The 23,982-nt window shown below is 33.2% G+C and overlaps 1 protein-coding gene across 2 annotated transcripts in view; it reads right to left on the bottom strand.

Annotated features, from left to right (window-relative positions):
• Positions 1-21,791, bottom strand: part of slo (calcium-activated potassium channel slo) — a 535,662-nt gene extending 513,871 nt beyond the window's left edge. For both annotated transcript variants that reach the window (XM_072540708.1, XM_072540706.1), the window contains exon 1: positions 21,367-21,791. In XM_072540708.1, coding sequence (XP_072396809.1) covers positions 21,367-21,690 — 324 coding nt within the window. In that variant the 5' untranslated portion in view covers positions 21,691-21,791. The remainder of the gene's footprint in view (positions 1-21,366) is intronic.
• Between the last annotated feature and the right edge of the window lie 2,191 nt (positions 21,792-23,982).

The raw sequence follows: 23,982 nt of genomic DNA, 5'->3' as shown, positions 1-23,982 counted from the left end.
GAAATTTACCGTAAACCAAAATCGACCTCTTTCATGTCTATAATGGCGAAATTGCTGACGACCGCGAATTGTAGGCATTTTAAATTTTTGGGTAAATCAAAAACAATTAAAGAATATTAAAGATAACAAATAAACTAAAGTTAAATATATAGAAATAAACTTTCTTGTCTTTTTGTTTTTGCGACATAAAAAAAACTTCATTTACAAGAAAGATAGCGAGGTAAAAACTTTATCACATTATATATTTTTAGATAACGCTCACAAAGAAATACTTTTGATCCAAATAAAACTGTTGCATTTTTTGGGCCATCACTATGTCTACAGATGAACATAATTTCTTAAATAATGTTTTTTGAAAACGATTTCCGGATTAGAGAAATAAACATCAAAAACAAATGTAAAATGTAATTTTGACTATACAATTAATAACTGTTGTTTAATAAAATAGAAATAAAATATTTAACTTAAACATGCCATAAGAAAACAGTTTTAGTACATATTTTCTTATTTTAGATTATTGTCTAATAACGTATTGAATTTGTTGGTTTTTCTTGTCTTTTTATTCCATTTTTTATTTGACAATTTTATCCTTTCCCGGCCTAGGTTTTTTATAATAGCTCTTTATTTTTTAAACAGCAGGTAGTACCACCGTTAGTGCCTGAATATATTAAGTAAATAAGAAGACTTCAATCAGAAATGTAATTAGAAAAACTGCCTCGCCAAGGAGAACAAAACGATAATATAAAATTAAACAATACTTAAAACAAATTTATTGTTTGGTTTAAGGATTGTTAATCAATTATGCTTTCATTTTGAACAAGAAACTGACGTAATTTTATGCTAACATAAAAACACCATAGAAAGCATTGTTCTTTTGTTCGATGATGAATTAAAACTTAGCGCTATGTTAGTCTGCTATACTTCAAAATATTAAAGAAATGTTTATTAGATTTCCATTAGTTATTGTAGGCTTAAAAAACAATTTTATAGCGGTAAAAATAGCGCGTGGAAGTATAAACATTGCAAACAATACTTGTTTGGCTAATATGATGTAAAATTTTTTTGGAAGAGTTTAAAAATTCTGTACAGACCTTAATAAATTATGTCCATAAAATTTTTCTGTAATTATTATATTATAATAATATAAAGGAATAAATTTTAGAGCTATTTATTTGGCACTTACATAATATATATATATTGATTCAATGGGTATAAATTACAAATAAAAAATATATTTTGACATCTATAAGTGTTATTTTCTTTGTTAGACAGTGCTAGTCAAAAGTCCCTTCCCCCCTCGTATCTTGTAAACGGATATTGTTATAATAGTGAATTTTAGAAAGAGGTAATAAACAGGCTAATAAACAGGGATAAACAGACGTAGTCTTCTCAACTAATCATAACATGTGACGTAATAGTGACAGATGACATTACGGCACCAGTGTGACAGATAATTTTAAATGGGACCTTATGGCAAGTGATACCTCGTTTGAAAGTTATTGAAAATACCTATTCAGTCATAATAATTTTAAGTTTAAGCTTATTTTGATTAATAAATTAAATAAATACTAAAATTGTAGCTTCTCATTTAATTATTAATATTTAAGAACCAGTTCTTATAGAAAGTGTTTAAAAAGTGCTCAATCTACTTCCTGACAGTAATGCATCCTATTTCTAAATTCTTGTCGTACTCGTTCAAATGTGTCGGGGAAATTTTCCTACATTCTTTAAAAATTCTTTGTTTTAAAATGTCAATATTGTCGGGTGCTGTAGCGTAAACTTTAGATTTCAAGTATCTAACAGAAAAAAATCTAACGGTGTCAGGTCCGGTGACCGAGCTGGCGATTCTATCGTACCTCGTCGTCCAATCCATCTACCACGATATTCCTCATCTAGGTAACGTCTTACTGCACCATAATGGTGTGCAGGAGCACCATCTTGTTAAAACGTTATTTTCAAGTTGCCGAATTCATCTGGATTATCCTCCAAAACTTCAAGTATTAACGGGTCAATCAAATTTTGTAACATCTCCAGATACACTTCACTGGTTAAGTTAGTATTGAGAAAAACAGGCCAAACTATGTGGTTTTCCAAAATAAGGACCTGCCCAAACATTCATTTTTTTTTTTTGGAAATTGAGTATGTGCTTCACGAAAGACTTGAGGATTTGTGTCACTCCAATAATTCACATTGTATGTGTTAACATTTCCATTGAGAGAAAAAGTACTAAAACTAAAACGTCACTAAAACAAATTGTTTTTATGTAATTGGGCTGTTGGTTAATTTTATTGGACATATTTTCACAGAATTCTAGTCTTCGGTCAAAGTCATCATCTGAAAATTGGTGCATAATTTTTAATTTGTATGGATGAAATTTGTTTTTAGCCAACACTCGGTGTACTGTCTTTTGACTGATTCCATAGATAGATGCGACTTGGGCTGTAGAAGAAGTAGGGTTCACTATCATTTCTGAAATTATGTCAATTTTTTTATCATTACTAATTTTTGTTCGACCAGATCGTTTGACATCTTGAACACTACCTGTTTGTTTAAACTTCCGAAGAAGCTTCCTCAAATAAGCTCTCGATATAGAGCGATCGGGGTACTTCTCATTAAAAAGACGTTCCGCTGCATGGAAATAATTTTCACATTCACCAATTATTAACACAGCTGCTACTTTGTCGCCCACAGTACATACCATTCTGCCTTTGTAAAAATTTAAACGTATCGTTAATCAATAATTAAACTAAATATTAACTAAGAACAACTAACTAAAAACAACTTAAATATTGAGCTATAAACGCTTTTGCAAACTTAAAATTTTTTAATTAATAAATATTCTAATGTTCGCCTCTGGTTAATTGTCAAAAAAGTTGACGTTGACGTAAAAACAATTATAGAATTGAAAAACGTTAACTTTTTGACAAGTAACCAGAGGCAGAGATTTTAATATTTATTTATTAAATGCGAAACTACAATTTTACTATTTATTTAATTTATTAATCAAAATGAGCATAAACTTAAATAAAATTAGTACGGTTGAATAGGTATTTTCAATACCTTTCAAACGAGGTATCACTTGCCATAAGGTCCTATTTAAAATTATCTGTCACCGTGGCGCTGTAACGTCATATGTCACTCTTACGTCACTTGTTATGACTAGTTAAAAAGCCTACGTCTGTTTATTACCTCCCTCCAAATTTCACTATTATAAGTATAACTGTTAGATACGAGGGGGGAAACAGACTTTTGACTAGCACTGGATAATAGATTGTTTAAACAAATTTAGAGCTATTGAGCGAACTTATTTGTAGTATTTTGCTTGGGGTAGCGGGTAGTAACCTTTTACACTTCCCAATAAGGACAGACTACTTCAGGGCTTGGCCACCCTACCCCTACGCCAGTTACTGTTTCTCTTCTAAGCTTCCCTTCCTAGGACAAGACAAGTCCCAATCCTGTGTTCCATCTAATCTTCGTATATCCTTACGTTTCCACACCTTGATATGAAGATCGTTAAGAAATCGAAAGCCATACAAACTGGACGAAACTTATGAAATCCACAAAAGCTACGAACGATAATGATGTAAAAATCTTGGAATGTAAGGACCGTATATCAAAGTAGAAAACTTAAGAATGTTTGTGAGGAACTGTCTAATTACCAGATAAATATTACAGCTATATAAGAAGTGCGAAGTGTAAACGCAGAAACGAAACGAAAAAAAAAAAGAAGAAGGACAGGCATCACATATGTCATAGAGCGCATAGCTTGGCTGAAGTGGAAGTCGACAGGTCATGTGGCCAGAATAAATGAAGGGCGGTGGACCCAAAAAATTACGGTAGGGAGACCACAAACTAATTAAAGAAGCAGAGGTAGACCACCTATCCGATGGACAGACGACGTCGGAAGAATCGCTGGAAATTAATTGCAGTAAGCTTAAGTCCAACAGAACTAGAAGAACTGGAGTGTCCGCGAAGACTTGTTAATAGCAACTATTAACATTTCCTTACAGACACTTCGTATAAGGAATAGCAATCTCCAGTGAAGTCTCACGTTACCATGTAATCTATTCCTGTTTTATCTTAAACATCATAGTTTATAATTTAAAAAAACGTAACTCAAAGTTTTTCTAACAACATTTAAAGGGTTTTTACCCATATATTTAGTGGCTTCAAACATGTACATCCCGATACTACTGATAATGAAATATTAATTCCAAAAACTATATGTGATGTAGCCCGATAGGGTTTTTATTATTATACCTTTTATAAAGGAGTTTTTTAAATACAATTTTTGTGATACATAGTATACAGCCAACTACAGAAATTTAGTTTCCTTGTGGATTTCTTTCGAGTTTATATTATTACTAAAAAGACTAGTTATATCAAAGCTTATTTACTCGATTGTCATCAGGTTTCTTTGTATGTCCTGCATAAAAACAAGGTGAGGTCCAATCAATTTTCTACTTTCTGTTTATTTTTTAATTTCCATTTTATTCCTTACTGGAACTCTTACCCACGAACAATCTAACCAAAAAACTGCTGCCATTCTTGGCGCCCAAATTTTAAGGATTTATTATACTTAAATGATGCCCAAGCGAGGGAGACTACAGTAGTAGCAGAGATGCACAAACATGAAGTTGGAATTCTAATAAACAAAAGTTAAAGCTTTTATCAATAACTGATTGAAACATTAAAAGTGACTAAAAATCACGAGATCGTATTAGGAGATTGTAAGGCGAATGTTGAAGAAAGAGCTTAGAATACGAACAATGTGGTCTGTTTAGAAAAATAGATGGTTATAAAAATAAACAAAAAAAACTTGGTTAGACGAAAAGGAGAAATATAGGACTAACAAGATGGTGTAGGACGGATAATGAACCACCAACAGTAGAAGTGACGACAAACAAAGTAATGAATATTGAGGAGGAAGAGGTTAAGGACGCATTAAGGATAATAAAGAATAGAAAATCATCAGGAGAGGACAGAATACCGAATGAAATTCTAAAGCACAAAGGATCAGATCTACCCAAACAACTATTAAAACTAATCCAAAAAAATAAGAGAATAACACAAGAATGGAGATCAAGCAGGCTAATACCTTTCTTCAGAACGGAAGACAAATCGGACAAGAAAAACTACAGAGGAATTAATTTATTACACACAACACAACACTAAAATTATCAACCAAAGTAATAATAAATAAACTAAATAAAATTATACCACTAGCAAAAGAACAACAACGTTTTAGGTCGGAAGATCATGCAACGGCGCTATATTTATAATGAGGTAAGTGCAATTTTTGCAGACAGACTTAAAGGTCTGCAGACACTTGTCTCCAGGGTGGCAGCAGTAAGTAGCAGGTTTGGGCTTGATTTTAACATCAAAAAAAAACAAATACATGGTTATAAGCAAAAATAGAATACCACCTGGTCAATTACTAGTTAACCAACAACCTATAACAGAAATCACCATATTTTGTTATCTAGGTGCAAACTTAAATGAACAGTGGGACCAATCGACGGAAATTAAGATAAGGATCGAGAAGGCAAGATCAGCTTTCGTCAAAATGAAAAAAATCTTTAACAGCCACGATATAAAATTCGATCGCCTTCCGAATGGGGAACCGTCTCTTGTCGTCTTTACTACTCCATGTGATGTCATCCGGCTTATATGATCGTTCCATTCTACTCTTCTATTTCTTAACCAGTCCTTGATGTTCTCCACCTTGCATCTACGTCGTTTATCTGTACTTCTAGCTCTGTCCCATAGTGTTTTACTATTAATTTTTCATAAGTGTTTTCATCTCTGCTATTTCTAACATCCTTTTAATCCTCTCTGTGTTATGTCGTGTTTCTGCCGCGTATGTCATTATTGGTTTGATGACTGTTTTATAAATTCTGCCTTTGATTGCTTTTCCAATATTTTTATTTCTCCATACTGTTTCATTCAGGCTCTGCGGCTCTGTTTGCTCTATTCACTTAACCTTGCACTTCCGTTTTGAGCTTTCCGTAGCTAGAGAATGTGATGCCCAGATATTTAAATTTCATCACTTTTTCTATTATTTGATCCTGTAGCTCCAATTTACATCTTAGTAAATTTGCTCCTTTAATCATTCATTTTGTTTTTTTTTTTTTTTGGGAAAATTAGCATTTTAAATTTGTGGCGATTTTAAAAGAAGGAATTTAACCTTAAAGAAGGAGTCAAATTAAAGGACGTTATCCACTCATTGTACGCAAGAAAGATGCCTCTAGGAATAAGCAAAATGTTCAAAAATATCTACCAAAACGACACAATCAAAGTAAAAGTTGATGAAGAACGAACTGACCCAATTTAAGCTGGCAATGGGATAACACAGGAAGATTCTCTGAGACCTACATTGTTCAACCTGATCATGGATGAAATAATAAAAAAGTAAGAACAAAAAAGGATGCCAAATGGGAGAAAAAAACTTTCAAATTGAAGACGATTTCTAACGTATGCTGAAAAAATATAATATAACCGCCAGAAGATTTAACGACGTCTTTTTCTCAAAAAAGACAAAATCAAATTGGAGCTGCAATATCTAATAATAGAACAAGTGACGTAGTTTAAATATCTAGTTATCACACTATCTAGCTACGGAAAGCTTAAAACAGAAGTGGAAGAACAAATGAATAGAGCAAACAGAGCCGCAGGTTGCCTGAATGAAACAATATGTAGAAATAAAACTATCCGGAAAGAAATGAAAGGCAGAATTTACAAAACAGCCATCTGACCAATAATGATAGACGCGGCAGAAACACGACCTGGTACAGAGAGGCATATAAACCGAATGACAACAAACAGAGTAGTAAAGACGGCAAGAAACGGTTCCCCAATAGAAAGACGATCAGTGGGAAGACCACGAAAACGATGCAACGGCAACTTACTGCAGGCACATTGAAAAACAAGCAGAGTCATGTCTACATAAAAATAGGAAGAAGAAAAAGACAAGACGGTCAATCTTATCACGGATAAGAGAATATGTTTATCTATGATTGTAATTTGCTAACGATGGTAATCCCAAGAATTCTGTTACTGTAATTTGCTTCTCTTTTTATATATCATAAATATACTCATAGGTCAATCTTCTGGTAATTTCCTAATTTTGCATTTCATTTATTTTTAATTATTAATTACTTAGCGTTCCAAAAAATAACTCATTCAAATAATTAATCAAAAAAATATAACAATTTTCTATTATTCGCTACCAGACGAAAAGTTTTTATAAATTAATTCATACAGCTTAATATTCATATCTCATATTTATTAAATCTTGTACAAGGAATTATTTTATTCAGTGACTAATGTGACTCATACAAAAATATATCTTTAGACAAGTGAACATCCCAAGTGAACTGCTTCTTTTAGAGTTGGACCGTCGCCAAAAAGTCGCACCAGTCCGTAGTAATGACATTATATATCTTGATGACAAGAATAACAGATACAGGCACAACATCAACACACGAAAAACTCACATTTTTCTCGCTTAATGCGTAAAAATATTGTGGTTATTTTAATGGGTTTTAGATTTTTAGCGGAGGTTTTAAAGAGAAGTTGTTTGCAATTTTTTTAATAAATTGTTAGTGTATCTAATAATATGGGTATAAATAGGTCAACAACTATGCTTGTTATACACTTAGTTTGTTTAAAGTTACACATGCAATGATTATTATATTGTTATAAGATAATTTATAAAGGAAATACCTGTTAAAGCGTAACAATGTTTGGCTGTTTAATAGATTAAGAAATAAAAATTAAGAAAATTTAACTACGCATGTATTTTTTGCAGGCGGCAAAAATTTAGCTTGAAATCTAACAAGAGAAATAACTTTCTAAATAAAAAAATATAAAAATACAAAGTAATGCAGGCGTTTACAGTAAAAAGGGCAAACTTTTTTAATAAAAAACTTTATCGTTTTTATAGTAAATTTATCACAGCATAAGATAATAAAATAATTGTTGAATTCACCTTTGTTTTACCTTGTGTGTATGTGTGGTCAGGATATTGACTGCGAAACCTATGGTTTCATTTGCCTAATCATGTTTGACTTTGATTCTTAACAATGATTAAAATAAAATGTATTAATATTTGAAATTTACATTATTAATATTTTAAAAACAATATAACTACGGTAAAAAATTCTGCATTATACAATTGGTGCACTTACACAAATCATATATTTTTTATACAATTTTATACAATTTTGTACACAATTTTCTAGTAGTAGATATCCAGTCTCGTATACATGCATCCAGTGCCCAGTGGTTATGTTTTTCCAGTATTGTCCAGTTCCAGTTCCGCAAGCAGTGTTCCATTTTATCTATCTTTAGAAATAACGTGACTACATAATTTATTGTTTGTGTCAAAATATGACTAACATAGAACTTTCCAAAGACAATGTTATGTAGGGTTATCAACGAAAGAGACTTTTGAAGGTGAATGAGTAGAATAAAAATGCAGGTAAGAAGAAACAAAATTCCGATGCATGTTATATTTCAAGAAAGACCGAAAAAGAAGTACCTTTTCGTATGGATTTCGCGCCGTCTATAGAGGTTTTTAAAAAATTTGGTGCTAACCAAGTAAACCATATTTTTGAAAATATCATTTTGGAAAATCGAGAATTGTAACCTACAGAATGCTTACCTATTCAAGTTGTTAACTAGTAAAGAAGTAAAAAGTTCTGTTATGAAATGTTATCCAAGTCGTACTGTACGCTGCATAGCATACACTGTGTCAAGTAATATGTCTCAGTGCTTTCTATAGCATTCGTGCAATCTCTGAAACGTGGGTTGGAATCGTACTTAATAAAACCAATACCAGCGGCACTGTTACTAGAGATCAAAGAAGTAAAAAATTGGAAATAGTAGTCTTTCTATGGTACGAGAATACATTATCTCACACAATATTTCAGTAGTTCGTTTGATATTCTGTCTTTACTTTGAATTTTTTTGTTCTTTAGCTTTTCAAGTATTGCATTATTTCAAATTGTATTAATTTTTGGTGTTTCCAGTTTACGCGTCATTTGTTATTTCTCTGTTTAGGAGAAGAAGAAGAACTACTAATGCGTGATTAAACCAGCTAATAGTTACTATTCAGCTAATCAATCAGTAAGGAACCATCTCATATTTCAGTTTATTATATATTCTAATGACTAGTCAGGTCCGTACTGTGTATTTCTAAAACATGTCTCGTATAAAAATTAAATAATGGAACATAATATTAACAGCATCTCTAACACATCACCTATATCTCTGGTACAAACTAACTTCATTAAAAACTATTTCTCAGCAACCTCTACACAATATCCCTCCAAACAGCAAACTGTTCAATGCTTTGGAAAACATTAATTGTCAAGATTATTTAATTATAGAGTATTTTTAAAATCATTAAATTCTCATCTATACTATCCAACAATAGGATCTTCATGTACTTTGCAAATAAAAACATTGTGTAGTTGACACTTTTCAAAAAAATAGACTTAATCTTGTCTCCCTACTCACTTTGATATTCGATATGTTAATAAAACATTTTGAATAATCCTACCTACTGCTTGCTTGTCCAAAAGTCGATACGATACACCAGCGTATTTAAGTCTAAGTAGCAGATTTTTATGAAGGGGGGGGGGTCTGAAATCTTCAAAAGACATCTAAGTCCAGGACGTCGACTGACTGATCTTAGTGCAGGATTCGTTCTTCGTACTTCCGGCGATAGTTCCCGAAGTACTTTAAAACACCCTCTCGTTGCCGAGTCTACGCCGAACGCCTACTTACTAAACCAGACCCTCCTCTGTCATCCAGCGAATCGGAAGCGGAATGGCCGCTGTAAGGACTACCAAAGCACTACCTTCATTTATCCACAGACTATCAGCAAGGAGGTTCCCTGCCCATTTTCCCTGTGTCCACTTTTTTTGGTAACAGAAATGGTTTTTTTTAGAGAGGAATTCTTTATTTTTAATTATTCTCTCAATCATTTCCCTCACTGCAACAAAGTTCACACCTGTCTCTCTTTCGATTCTGTTCCTTTCTACTATTCAACTGTTGCCATCCAGTCTCCTGTGGCCACAGTCCACCCAATCTCTTATGTTCGGGATCAGCATCTTTGTCCACTGTGCCACATCCTCCATGTTGTTCCATTCTTCCTGCCATCTTTCAATTGACCTTTTCCTTTTCTGTCTTTTCTCGGCCATAATAAGGTTTGGGTCTCTTCTCTCAGTGATGGTCCACAAGGCTGCCGCAGACACAGTCCTGTAGGCGCATGCCAGTTGCAACTGGCTTATTCTATGTCTGAGCCTCCTGTAGGCCATTATCTTTGCCGCCCCACTTCAGGCCCTCCTCCTTTCGGATTTGAATTCTCCAATGTTGAACATCACCCTGCCCAAAGCAGCCGTACGATTTGCAGACTTCCGGGCCACCTCCCGCCCGTGCTTTCCCCATTTTCTATTCTAGTGAAACGTCACTCCTAGGTACTTTAAGTGTTTTTAGGTGTTTCTTGGGTGTTAGATATGTCCCCGGACATTATAGTCCCATACTTTGCCTGTACCTTGTCCCCGTCAGAATGATGACTTCCATTTTTTCTGCCGCGAGATTCAGTTAGCGCTACGTCATCAGTTTCTTTATAACGCCGCCTGCGTTCCAAACCCGGTATTAGAGATCTGGCTCATCCGGCGCCACTACCAGTACAGCAAACTCATCCGCGAATGCAAAGGAGGTTGTACCTTCTCCGTATTCACACGCCATAACCCTGCCATATACCAGGTTCCATAGCGTAGTACCCAAAACAGATTGCTGGCAGACCCCGACCGTCACGTCTTGAGTGAGTCTTCTTGTATTCAGACTTATGTAAAACATGTCGAGAATAAGTAGATCTGAACCATAACTTTTTGAAGAATTCCAAATATTGTGCAAATTTACAAAACAGTCATCAGACCAATGATGACATAAAAATTTATGGTAAAACACTATGGGAAAGAACTAGAAGTACAGATACACGATGTAGATGCAAGGTGGAAAACATCAAGAATTGGGTAAGAAATAGAAGAGTAGAATGGAATGATCATATAAGGCGAATAACAACAAATAGATTAGTAAAGACGACAAGAGATGGTTCCCCAATAGGAAGACGATCAGCAGGAAAACCACGAAAACGATGGAATGGCAACTTACTGGAGGCACATTGAAAAAAACAGATAGAGGCAGGTCTACATAAAAAGAAGAAAAAGAAAAAGACGAAAAAATATTTTTAGCATTCAGGAAAAAAAAACTTTCAAACTCTGCAAATATTTCCTCCGAAACAAATAAATAACCTATTGGCTACTAATGATAAAAATGTATAATTGTCTGATTAAATGTATACATAATGCAAACGTGTGTCTTTGGTCAATTTGAGCTAATCTCGTTAATCTTTGTTTTTAATCCAATTGTTATTTACCTTTCTTTAGGTATCGTATTTCTAGTAATGGCCTGATGGGACTCTGGACGAGAAGCGAGTATCCCTGTGTTGTCTGATTATGGTTTTGTCTTCCTATCATTTTCTCTTTTTGTTTGATTTAGTTGTAGGAATTTTTATGAGGTTTTTCGAATCGAATTGGAACACTTTTTGTACCAGCAATTATTAGTAGGCACACATTTTTAAATTAATACTAATTATGTTAAAATAAAATAAAATAAGACAAAACGCAAATCCAACATCAGAAATTTCAAGAAAATTGCAAGTAAAGCTAAACACAAATCAAGATATTACAGAAATAGACTTGGTATCAAAAATATTAATAAGAAAATACCGATCCTCGTCTAATTCAAAACTTTGATTAAAAAGAACGATGTCCTCAAAGAAACAAAGAAATTAAGAGGTACAGACACATTCATAAATAAATAAATCCAAAAGACATACAAACTCAAAGAAAGGTACTTTGCAAATATCAAAAAGAATCAAGAGAGAAAGGTCAAAGTGCAGCTATTATTTACGTTGAGTCAACTGCAAACTTTATCACAACAAAAGGAACGTATAGTAATAGTAGATTTGAAAAAGAATAATTCTAGAAAATATGGTGATCCCTCTCGGAGAAAGAGTTATCAATGGACATTTCTACAGAAAGAACAACGAAATTAACGAAAACAGCGCACTTAAAAGACAAGTAACGAAAGCAATTTGGACGGAGAAACAAGAAATAGAAAATAAAATAAAAACAGCAATTGAAGAAGACATTACCGAAAATCAAAGACAGAAAAAAATACTTACTGTCGGTGCGGACGCCGGTTACATACTTATTAGTAACGAATATAAAAACGTGATTAACAATTATGGCGACGGGGTCTGCATTGAGAGTGAAAATATTTATAGTTATGTTAAGAGAAATAATAATGATTTTTTTTATGAGAACTTTTGATAATTTTAATTTTGATTTTAATATTAATCTTGACTTTAATCTAGGGATAAGGATGAAGATAAAGAGTTATAAAGGTAGGCCAGAAAAACGATTTAACTGCAATAATATGTCAATGCATAATTCCCCGTAATTGTAATGTCAGAAAAAATCAGGGCATTAACAGAGCTAAGAGTATTGAACTTGACCGTCATCGTCAGTTAACAGCTGAAAGCACATCGGAGAATTTTCCAAACTTTAGTCAAATTAACGCCAGAAAGTAAACAAATAACGCTGAAATAGAAAAGGGCCACACTGGTGATAAAAAGAGTGAATGTACTGCAGGCACTACTAAACAGGATAAAACAAATACAAATATAAATAAATACAACAGAAAGAATAAAAATAAGAAAAGTGGAACGTGGAATATAAGAACATTAGAAGAAGTAGAAGTACAACAAAACCGTATTGATCAAATAAAAATCTACAAAATAGATATTTTAGCACTGCTAGAAATGAGTCACAAGAACGAGGACATCTGGGAATACGGAAAATATCTAATATGTCACGGTAATTTACAAGGTGAAAGGGGAAATGGGTTTCATAGTAAGTGAAAGATACAAGTACATGGTAAACAGTTTTACTAACATTAACGAAAGGATGGGTAATCTATAAATGAAAAAAACGTTCTTTGATTAGATCAAGAAGTGTCAAAGATAAACAATTATAACGTTAAAATAATTTTACGAGATTTAAACGCAAAAATTGGAAGAGAGGAATTATATAAGTGAACACTAGGTATTTATAGCCTGCATAAAATAAGTAACGATAATGAAAACGACAAGAAATCAGATCGACCATGTCTCAATAGAAGCAGGACATGCTTCATACATTTCCGATGTGAGAAGTCATAGAGAGCCAAATAGCAATTCTGATCACCACCTTGTGCTAATTAAATATAAACAAAAAAGATCAAATATGTTTCAGTTATATTGGCGTCTAATGATGAAAAAAGAGCAAGATATGAAACGAAAATAGAAAATATAATTTAAGAATGTAATAAAATAAATGAAGGTCAGGTCAGGTAAAATGTAAAAAAAAACTAATCAGATTAGAAAAACTATACCTAGCCAAAACCAAAGCAAAAGTAAGAATCCAAAATCAAGTGTCCAATGCATTTATTATCAACGAAGGTCTAACACAAGGAAATGCGCTATCCACAACACTTTTTAACCTTGCGTTGGAACAAGTTATCAGGAAAACTCATGTAGATAGATAAGGTAAAGACATAATTAACTGGACTTGAAAAAGATTTATACATATTTTAAAGAAGCGGTACATACTATGGATCTAGAAGTTAATGTCTCAAAGACAAAGTACATGAAAACAACGCGGAAAAAAGTAGAAATGAAAGGCACTCATATTTCCTTAAACAGCAAAAATTTTAAAGAATAAACCATATCAAATATTTAGTTACAGTCAATAGTTACAGCCTACAGAATATGATAAAGGTAAAATTAGTATCTATAAGTTTAAAAATAAAAATATACACAATTATGAGACCCATAGTAACGTATGGATCAGAAACATGGATTTTGACTAGTGAACAAGAGGAAAAACTTTTTATATAAGAAAAAAAAATTAAGGAAAATATATGGACCTATACAGGAGAATTGGAAATGGCGTATAAGAAAGAACCACGAAATAAAAAGAATATGTCAGGGGCTTGGAAGAGTAAGGGCGAACTCGCAAAGTAGACGTTTCAAAAACAGTCTCATCTTTCTCACAAACCTTCAAAGAATGCTTGTGAATATTATAATTATATGTTTCGCCCTTCATATTCCTAAAATTCTGTAAAAAATAACATATCAATCGATTCAAGTCAGAAAGTGAACTACATAATCGTCTAGAAGAGCAAGGGCGAACCCACAGTCTGTCGTTGCGTTTTCGTTCAAGGTTCGCTCCTTCTCCTCTTTAACCGTATCAACGCGTCGGTGTTTCTGTAGTTGGTGAGAGATAGTCTCAGATATATGCGTTGTTCTTGAGTTTTTGGGTACCATAGTGTGCTTTTTGTAGTTATAATTACTCGCATTTCAAGAAAAAATCGACGTTACATTAGGCCTAAAGTTGTTTTGGTTTTTTTCTGATTTATTTTAAAAATGAACGCCGAAAAAACGACAAGGCGGAAGCAAAAGAAAACGGAACAATGGCTTGTTAACGTGGGTAAAACCAAACGAAACTGTAGTGAAGCGTACGTTTCAAGAAAAACCAAGAAAAATGTATCTGCGCACACAATCGGACTGCCATGTAAGTGTCGTAAAATGTGTTTTGAAAAGTTGGGCATGAACAATATCAATATGATTTTCGATAATTTTTGGCAAATCGGCAACTACGATAATCAAAACCAATACCTTTCAAAAGTGGTGAGTTGGAATGACTGTAAAAAGTTTTTAATTACTGACAGAGCTAGTAGGACGCTTCGGATCATAGAATATTGTGTTTCATTAAATGGAGAAAGAAAATGTGTTTGTCGTCAGGCTTTTATTAGCATCTATGGCATAAGCGAAAAAAGAATTCGTGTTGTTTAAGACAAGCAGACTACCACAGGAACTGTACTGGGTGATAACAGAGGGAATCTAAGTCCGGGAAATAAAATGGTTGGATATAGAAAACAGTTGGTCAGAGATCACTTTGATTCACTTACCTTCTCCAGTCACTATAGCATAGCCAAAAGTCCTTTTAGAAAATATATGCCATCGAGTTCGTCAATGGAGTATATGGAGCTTATATGGAATGGCAAAAACTTACACATCCTGAAAACAGCCTGTGATAGAGTCCTACTATCGAAATATCTTTGTCAATGAATTCGATATAGGTGTTTAGCCTCCTTTTGTTGATGATTGCAATATATAATATACCCGGTATTTAGGCGTTCCACGCCCTTCCGGTAGGGATCTATGGAGGAGTATCACCTAGCCGCAAGCCCTTATCTCTTGCCGTACTGCTCCACCATAGGCCGATCAGATACCAGCATATTCTAGCCAGCATGATTGCAATACTAAGATTAAAGTTAAACTTGATGGTTTAAAGACTAGCAACCCGAATTCTCCTAGAATAACTGAATTGAATACTGAACTGAGGTTCATTTAGCAAAGTAGAAAGCTGCTCAGAATATGAGGAAAAGCTACAAAAGCAACCTGGATGAAAATACAACCTGAAGTTGTATGTATTGATTTACAACCAGCATTACCCACGCCTAAACTTACCTACAACGTACAATACTACAAAAGAAAAATCTGGACTTACAACTTAGTAATCCACAACGTTAAAAAAGGAACAGCCATAATGTATGAATGCGATAAAACCATCGCTAAACGCGGATCGTGCGAAATAGCCAATTTTCTTAATCACTACTTGGAGAACTTTGTTAATAAGCATGTGAGAAGAAGCAAGAAGTTATAATTGTTAGTGATAACTGTGCCGGGCAAAATAAGAACATAAACGTTGTTTTGTCTAACCTTCGCCACATTTATGCAAATCGCTTTAATCTTATTAAGCACGTTTTTTTAATGTCAGGACATTCGATGATGGGATATGATCGAGATTTTAGTTCAATTAACTTAAATATCAAGGACTGTGAGGTATTTTCTATACATATAACACTATATCCATTTCATTAGACACACTAAAAAAAAGAACAAATTCCAAGTTGTTAATGTCACAAGGGAAATGTTTAAGGATTTCAGTATTCTTCAAAAAGCAGCAACTAAATCTCAAATGCTGGGAGCTAACTTCAAAGATGGCAGAATATTCGAATTTTCAAAAGATTTTAAGATGGGATTTAAAATTCAAATCGCATATAACATAGATATTCCTACAAATGTCATACTCCAAAAGGGACGAATGAAACTTAACGATAGATGGTATAGAACTTCCTCTTAAAAACCAGGGTGCCCTCAAGCTTATAGAAGAAAAGAAAAAGGACTTGTGACACTTGAAGATAAACTAGAAAGTGACGATTGTAGATATAAAACGTTTGACTTTTCGAGGAGTTGTAAAACTCCTAGAATCCCAAACAGGCGACCATGGTCCTCCATGGGCTGTCAGTGGTCACAGATGATGATTATTAATTATATTAGAATATTAATATTACTAATTTTTCATTTAATATTTCTTAACACGTATTTGGCTAAATAGTCAAGTGCTAAAGAGATAAAAAAAAACAAAATCAACGTTCTAAGATACTATAATAGAAAAATCCCATTTAAACAAGGAAGTAAAAAGATACCCTGTGCCCTATACATTAAAATTTGGTTCTAAAAGTAAGAAAAGGAACACTTATCAGTTTGTAAATGAAATTAAGATTTGAAGGATCCGGTTGTGAAATATGTTAAGTAATATTACTTAAGATTTAAATGTTTTTACATGAAAAAGTTGTTATGTCACTACCCCACATCATCAAAATCTGTTAACTGTCAAATATTATGTTTTTGCATGTAAAACCTGTGCACTGCAGTGAGCACACTATAAGTGTACTTAACAAGTTGCCTGTTTTATTTTGTTTTATGCTTAAAAACATCGAAAAATAGTGATGTTTCTTCATCAGAAGAGCCCTTTGGAGGCTCAGATTCGGATCCAAACTATAGTGATGAAGAAGGTTCAATCGAACGTTCCGATTTAAAACCAGTAAGTTTTTAGGTTAAGATTCTAACACTGCATGTAAAATCTGTTAAGTGATGGCGGATACCACGTTTTACTTGCTATTAGTGATATTTATTTATTATATTAGTAAAATCTGTTAAGTGATATGATACATACAACCTGTTTTAGAACGAGCTGCACAAAATAGTGGTCTTAAAACAATCAGACCAAAACAAAATATATGCAAGTAAGTAAAAACGCAGAAATAAGGCAGCCACAGAATATAACAATAGGAGAATACAACATAGAGGGGGTAAAAAACTTTATATACTTGGGATCCCTATTCACGTCTGATAATAACGTTACGGAGGAAGTGAAGAGGCGAATATTTATTGCAAATAAATGTTACCATGGCTTAATTAGGCAACTAAGATCAGACAACGTCGCAAGAAAAACAAAATGCCAAATATATAAAACCCCAATAAGACCGGTACTCACATACGGCTCAGAAACCTGGACACTTATTAAAAGAGAGGAAACGTTGTTAGCCAGCTTCGAAAGAAAAATTTTGCGACACATATATAAGGGCACAAAAGAAATCGGAATATGGCGAAGAAAATACAACTCTGAACTATACAAAATATACCAGGATCCGTATATTATAACATTCATTAAGATAGGACGGCTGTGTTGGATAGTACAGGTAGAAAGAATGGAAGAAAGCGAAATACCAAACAAAATATTCAAACAGATGCCAGTAGAAAAAAGAACAAGAGGAAAACTGAAGCTGAGATACTTAGAACAAATAGAAAATTATATGACAACCTTAAAAATAAAAAACTGGAGAAAAAAAAGCACGAAACAGATCAGAATGGAGAAGAATCCTGGAAGGGTTGTCGAGCCAGTGATGATGATGATGATGAATGTAAAGAAGGAAAGAAAAAGAAAGAGACAGATAAACAGACAAAAGAAAAAAAAATTTAAAAGCTTCTAAAGAGAAATGTAAAAAATACAGAGGAAGTGGTGGTGAAGTAAGCAAGAAAGCTATTGGGCCTCCATGTACATGTAAAAGAAAATGTTTTTAGATAATATTAGCAGATAAGCGATCCAAAATATTTTCCAAGTTCTGGCAGCTCTCAAGCTAAAATATACAAAATACTTATCTATTCGGATGTATGCGTAGAAACAATATAAAACTAACGACCAGAAAAAGGGATACGAGGAGGACTTCTACTTTTGAATACTCTATTCAATCAAACAACAAAAATTTGCAAAAATGCATTTATTTTTTTGCATGGAATCGGTAGAGGTCGAGTGGAATATATTGTGAGTAAGCTTAAAAAGGGTGTTATTGTTACTGAAAAAGACCGCAGAGGTAGACATGAACACCAAAAAAAAAGTATTTGCAAAACGACATTGACGCAGTTCATCGTTTCATAAACTATTTACCTCGATATGAAAGCCATTACAGCCGACCTGATAACACGGATAGAGTATATGCACATTGATTACAATATTAAAATATTATATGAAAACTACATAGAAAGTCGTCAAGCACAAAAACTTGAATTTGTTTCTTCAGACAAGTTCAAAAGAATTTTTACAGAGGACTATAATATTTCTTGTAAAACTTCTAAATCTGACACTTGTGCAAAATGAGATGAGTTCCAAATTAATATAAACCATTCTAAAGAAATTGGTGATAATGAAAAACTTAAGGAACTAGAAACTTCTAAAGAGTTACACTTAAGAAAAGCAAAAGCTACAAGAGACGTTCTTGACAAGGCAGTGGAGGAGTCTAAGGAAAATGACGTACATGTGATAACGTTTAATCTGCAACAAGCTTTTCCTACACCTAAATTAACCACCGGTCCATGTTTCTATAAAAAAAACTTTTGTGTTATAATTTTAGTGTCCATTGCTGCAACAAGCCAGAAGATGGCTACTTTTTCCTTTAGGACAAATCCATTTCTAAACGAGGATTTGATGAAATTCCTAGTTGTTTAAAGAAATACACTTTATGCTGTATCTGATAACAGCTGTGGCCAAAGCAAGAATTGAATTATCGTAGGATTTTGGCTACAATTCCTGGCATGCAGTGTACTCTCCTAGTAAATGGGAAGAAGTTCTGAAAGGAACCAAAAAGAAAAGGCCATTTTTTGTAACGTCTCTTAAGCGAGAAAATTTTTAAAATTTTTCTGAATTAAGAGAAAATTTCACCAAATCGAATTTTGGAATAAGCAACTCCGTCAAGCTGGAGTTTAATATTAACAATCCTTATGTCATGCTTTCTTATGGCACATACAATGGAATTCCACAATCCATTAGTTTTAAAAGAAAAAGGGGTAGACCTAGTCTCTCATTGGAAGAAGATTTTAAAAGAAACTTGACTCAAAAGTATCCAGAAGCGTTGAACATAGAAGAGTCAAAACTAGGCCATGTGATGTCATGCCTCCAGTGGATTCCACCAGTACATCATTCTTTCTACTATTCACTGAAATCCCAAGATTTAACAGTTTAAAATTATTTTTTATGTTCATTTGTTGTTTAAATTCTGTTCATCTCTTGTTTTCTTATAAACTTTGCTCAAATAAAGTTATCTTAAACTAAACAATTTTATGCTAACTTGACCCAGTGATTAATAACCTGTTAAGTGTCTTTATAGTTTCGTAACAGATGTTTATTTCCTTAACTATGATGCATAAAAAACTTGTTAAGCACCATTTTTTTTTCTAAATGTCTTCTTATTAAAATTAAAAAAAAATTAATGTGATAAAAAACAATGTTTTTTATTATAATATGAGAGCATTATATTTCTAAAATATTTTTTTTACCGGCTGATTTAAAAAAAAATATTTTGTTAGTCTGTAGATTCACAATGTGATATTATGATTTTTTTTATTTTGTCACGTAACAAGTTTTACGACCGGGCCTTTCATTTCATCAAGACTTGGTACTAATAACGAACAGCTAAAAAATCTTATAAAATATATGAAAATACAAAGAATAAATACAAAATACAAAACATAGAGTAGGTAAAGAAAGTGAAAACCGAGTAATAGAAGAAACAATGATGACCGGAAATCAATAACAAGAGGAAGACCTTATTAAAAACAAAAATCTCAGCCAGAATACAAATATTAAATTTTACAAGACTCGAAATATAATATTTAATAGAAACAGTCATAATGATCAACAGGAGATGAATATAAAAATACTAAAACGAAAAAGCGTGAAAATCAGACTTGGAAAAAACATTATCTAGTTAATAGAATGAAAGAAGAGAAACATATAGAAATATGGGAAAAACTAAATGGAGAAAACACAACACAAAGAACATTTATTTAAAAGAATTACAAGCTGATCTTTTATAAAATAAAGAAGCAGAAGAAGACACAGAAGAAACTGGGGAAACTATGCAAACCAAAAAAGCTAGGGGACATTCGGTACTACTAAAAATATAAAAATAAATGAGCAGATTTTAGAAATTATAAAATAGTTGTTAGATATATCATATTATTATTATATACGATAGATCATGTGTTAAACAAGATACATTGCTTTTAGATTTACACAAATTAAAAAACTATCTAAAAAATATGAAAACAAAACCTCATGATCAAGAAAAAGAACGAAGAAAGAAAGAAAACTATAAAAAAGAATATAACGTGTAATATAAAAATAATTGAATAACAAAACGAAATGGAATAAATACATAGGAAAAACTACAAAATTTCGAAAAAGCGATTTCATTCAAGCCAAATTATAAAAAAACAATAGCAAACCGAAAAATATGTATGATGTGACAATAATTGAGACAAGAAAGAAAAAAAGTACTAACAAAGGCGAGCTTATATAAAAGACAGCTAGAAGCAAGATTAGGTATTTTCTTGTATATTGCCATGACTATCAGTTGATGTTTTTAGATCATTTTTTATGAGAGACAATCTTTTTTGTGTATAATTTTTAAATATTAAAATTTTTCGTTTTAATGACTTAGAATTGTATTAACAAACGACTTTGTAAACAAATTAATTTTAAACGGTTTAAAAATACGCCCTTTTGAAAAAAAAATTGGTTTATTTGTCCACACAATGAAAATAGAGGAATTTAAACGATCCCACTGTATAAACATACCTTTAAGATAGAATAATAATATTAATCTATTGAAATAAAAACTTGTTTTATGTTGTCATAAAGATTTTAGCCTAATGGAATGTGTACTGCGAAGTGTAGTGACCTTTTGACATAAAACTGAATATCGACAAATTTTGTATGTCGTTTAATTTTTTAATTGATGATTTAATATGTAAAAATTAGATACGTAGATAAATGTTCTTACCAATATTCTTCCAGTAGTCGTTTGACCAGATATCAGCTCTCCCGCCCAGTCCTTGGCCTCTGTCATAAAAGTCCCTTCGAATTCTTGTTTCCCCTGTCTGGCAGCCTTCTGCTCCTTCTGTTTGGGATCATTGGGCCCCAATTCGGGATCCTTTCTACAACACAGAAACGCAAACAATCTCCACACGAGCACAATGAGCAAGCCCGCGATAAAAGTACAAATGGAGGAGAGCAAGAAGCACCAGTACTTTCTGTCGTCGAGGCAAGTATCGTGGATTTCGGGAATGGTAAGGTTGACGGGCACGTCCTCACCGGTAGACGACATTTTGTGCCAAACGAAGGCATTCACGCGGTTGTTTCTTCTATTTCACCTAGGATATCGCATAGGGCTTCCTGGGGGACTACCGCTCTGGAGCGCGTTTACGTTTTAAACTCGACTGAATACGGTGGCAACGAGAATATGTGTCGGGGACGCTCGTCGTCCGATGCGCGCTGTTAGACGTTGCACATTTCGGCGTCGTTGCCTAACATTGATTTTTTTCTTACCCTGGAAACAAATGGAAATTTAAACAAAAATTTATAACTTTACTATTCTCTGTAAACGCACAACTCAATTATTAACATAAATTATTATATTAAAATTAAACCGACTCTACGAGGGAGATGTAAAATATTAAAAACCCAACGTTGTTTTTGTTGGATAGTTTAATCAATGTAACGATCGTACTAGACACTAGGTGAATGGGGAAACTGAATTTCGGTCAAGTTTCTTGATAACCTAATTACTCCAGCAGATGACATCAGAATTTTTGGTCATATGTTCCAAATAAATAATTGAATTTTATCGATCTAAAAACAATTTTAAAGAAAATCGTTGATTCTTGGAAAATAATTCATTTTAAATATTATAGAATATATTGTTGTTATACAAGGTATTAAAATATATATACTTTAATATGGAGGAGACAATAGATGGCTTTGTACTGGTTTCCTGATAGCCAAGAAATTCAAGGACTCGATAGTCACATTGAGTTCAATTTCATGTATAATAGAATATGTGTCTAATAAGAGAAATATCAAAAAATTGGATTGACATTACACGTCAGAACGGAGGAAAAAGATAAAGAGAGAAAAGAAAGGATGGAAAAAAAAAACTATAACCATTAAACTATTAAAACGGCCACCTTACCGGTATCGGTTATTACTAACTGATTTTGTCAAAAAAAAACAACTATGATCATAAAAGGCACATATTTTTAAAGAAAAGACGTGCGACAAGCCTAAATAAAGAGAACGAACAGACAGAAGTAAACAACAAAGAAGACATGCAAGTCAACTACTACTACTACTACTACTACTTGTCGGTTTATAACGTTCTTCGCCGTTTTCCAAATTCCAATCGCCACTTAGACCGGTTGTTCCATAGATCTTCTTCTATGGCCCTCTCTCTCAGTTCTTTATTTATTCCTTTGCTCCAACTTTTTCTCGGTCTACCTCGTTTTCTCTTTCCTTTTGGTTGCCACTTTAGTATTTCTTTTGGCATTCGTTGTTCGTCCATTCTTTGTATGTGTCCGAACCAGATAAGTTGTTTTGTTGTTAGGCCATCTGTGATTGTTCGTTTGATTCTCATTATTTCTCTAATGCGTTCGTTGGTAATCCTTTCTCTTCTAGATCTTCCTGCGGCTCTTCTCCAAAAATCCATTTCCGTCGCTTTCAGCATTGACAGTATTCTTTCTTTCAGTGGCCATACCTCACAGCTGTATAAAGTGATACTTTTTACTATAGTCTCATATATCTTCTTTTTATTTTCTTTGCTGATGGATTGGTCCCATAAAATGGTGTTTAACATTGTCATGGCTTTTCTTCCTGACCTATTTCTCTCTCTTATGGCTTTGTCTAATGTTCCATCTTGTGAAATAGTGATACCTAGGTATTTGTAGTCACAGCAGTACTTTATCGTAGTGTTATCGTCTAATATGAGATCTTTTTGTTCTGCTCCAATTCACAGGTATTCGGTTTTCTTTTTATTTACTTCTAGACCCCATATATCATACTCTTCAATTAATTTTCGTGTCATATAGTTTAAATCGTCATAATCTTGAGCCATTATTACTTGATCGTCTGCAAAGTTAAGCGTATATACCATAGTATTGGTGAGCGGTATCCCCATTGTCCTGCATTTTTGTTTCCATCTTTTTAAAGCACTTTCGAGGTATATTTTAAATAAAGTGGGAGACAAGCAACATCCTTGCTTTAATCATTTTGATGTTATAAATCCTGTTGTTATTTGTGTCCCTGCTTTTATCTTAGTTATTGGTTGGTTGTATAGCACTATGGCGGCTTTTATTAATTCTATATTAATATTCGTGCTTTCCATTGATTGCCACAGCTTCTTCAGTGGAACGCTGTCGTAGGCTTTCCGTAGGTCGACGAACAACATATGAATCTCTTGATTCCTTGCTCTTGATCTTTTTTTCTACTATCTGGGTTAAGGAGAAAGTGTGATCGACCCGTACGAAATCCTGCTTGTTCTTCTGCTTCATAATCTAAGTATTCTCTCTCGATTCGGTTCTTTAACACCTTTCCATATATTCGACTCATAGATCCGGTTACAACT

This window comes from Diabrotica undecimpunctata, chromosome 8 (genome assembly GCF_040954645.1).
Source record: "Diabrotica undecimpunctata isolate CICGRU chromosome 8, icDiaUnde3, whole genome shotgun sequence".
Classification (NCBI taxonomy): Eukaryota; Metazoa; Arthropoda; class Insecta; order Coleoptera; family Chrysomelidae; genus Diabrotica; species Diabrotica undecimpunctata.
This window is presented reverse-complemented; position numbering and strand designations above follow the sequence as displayed.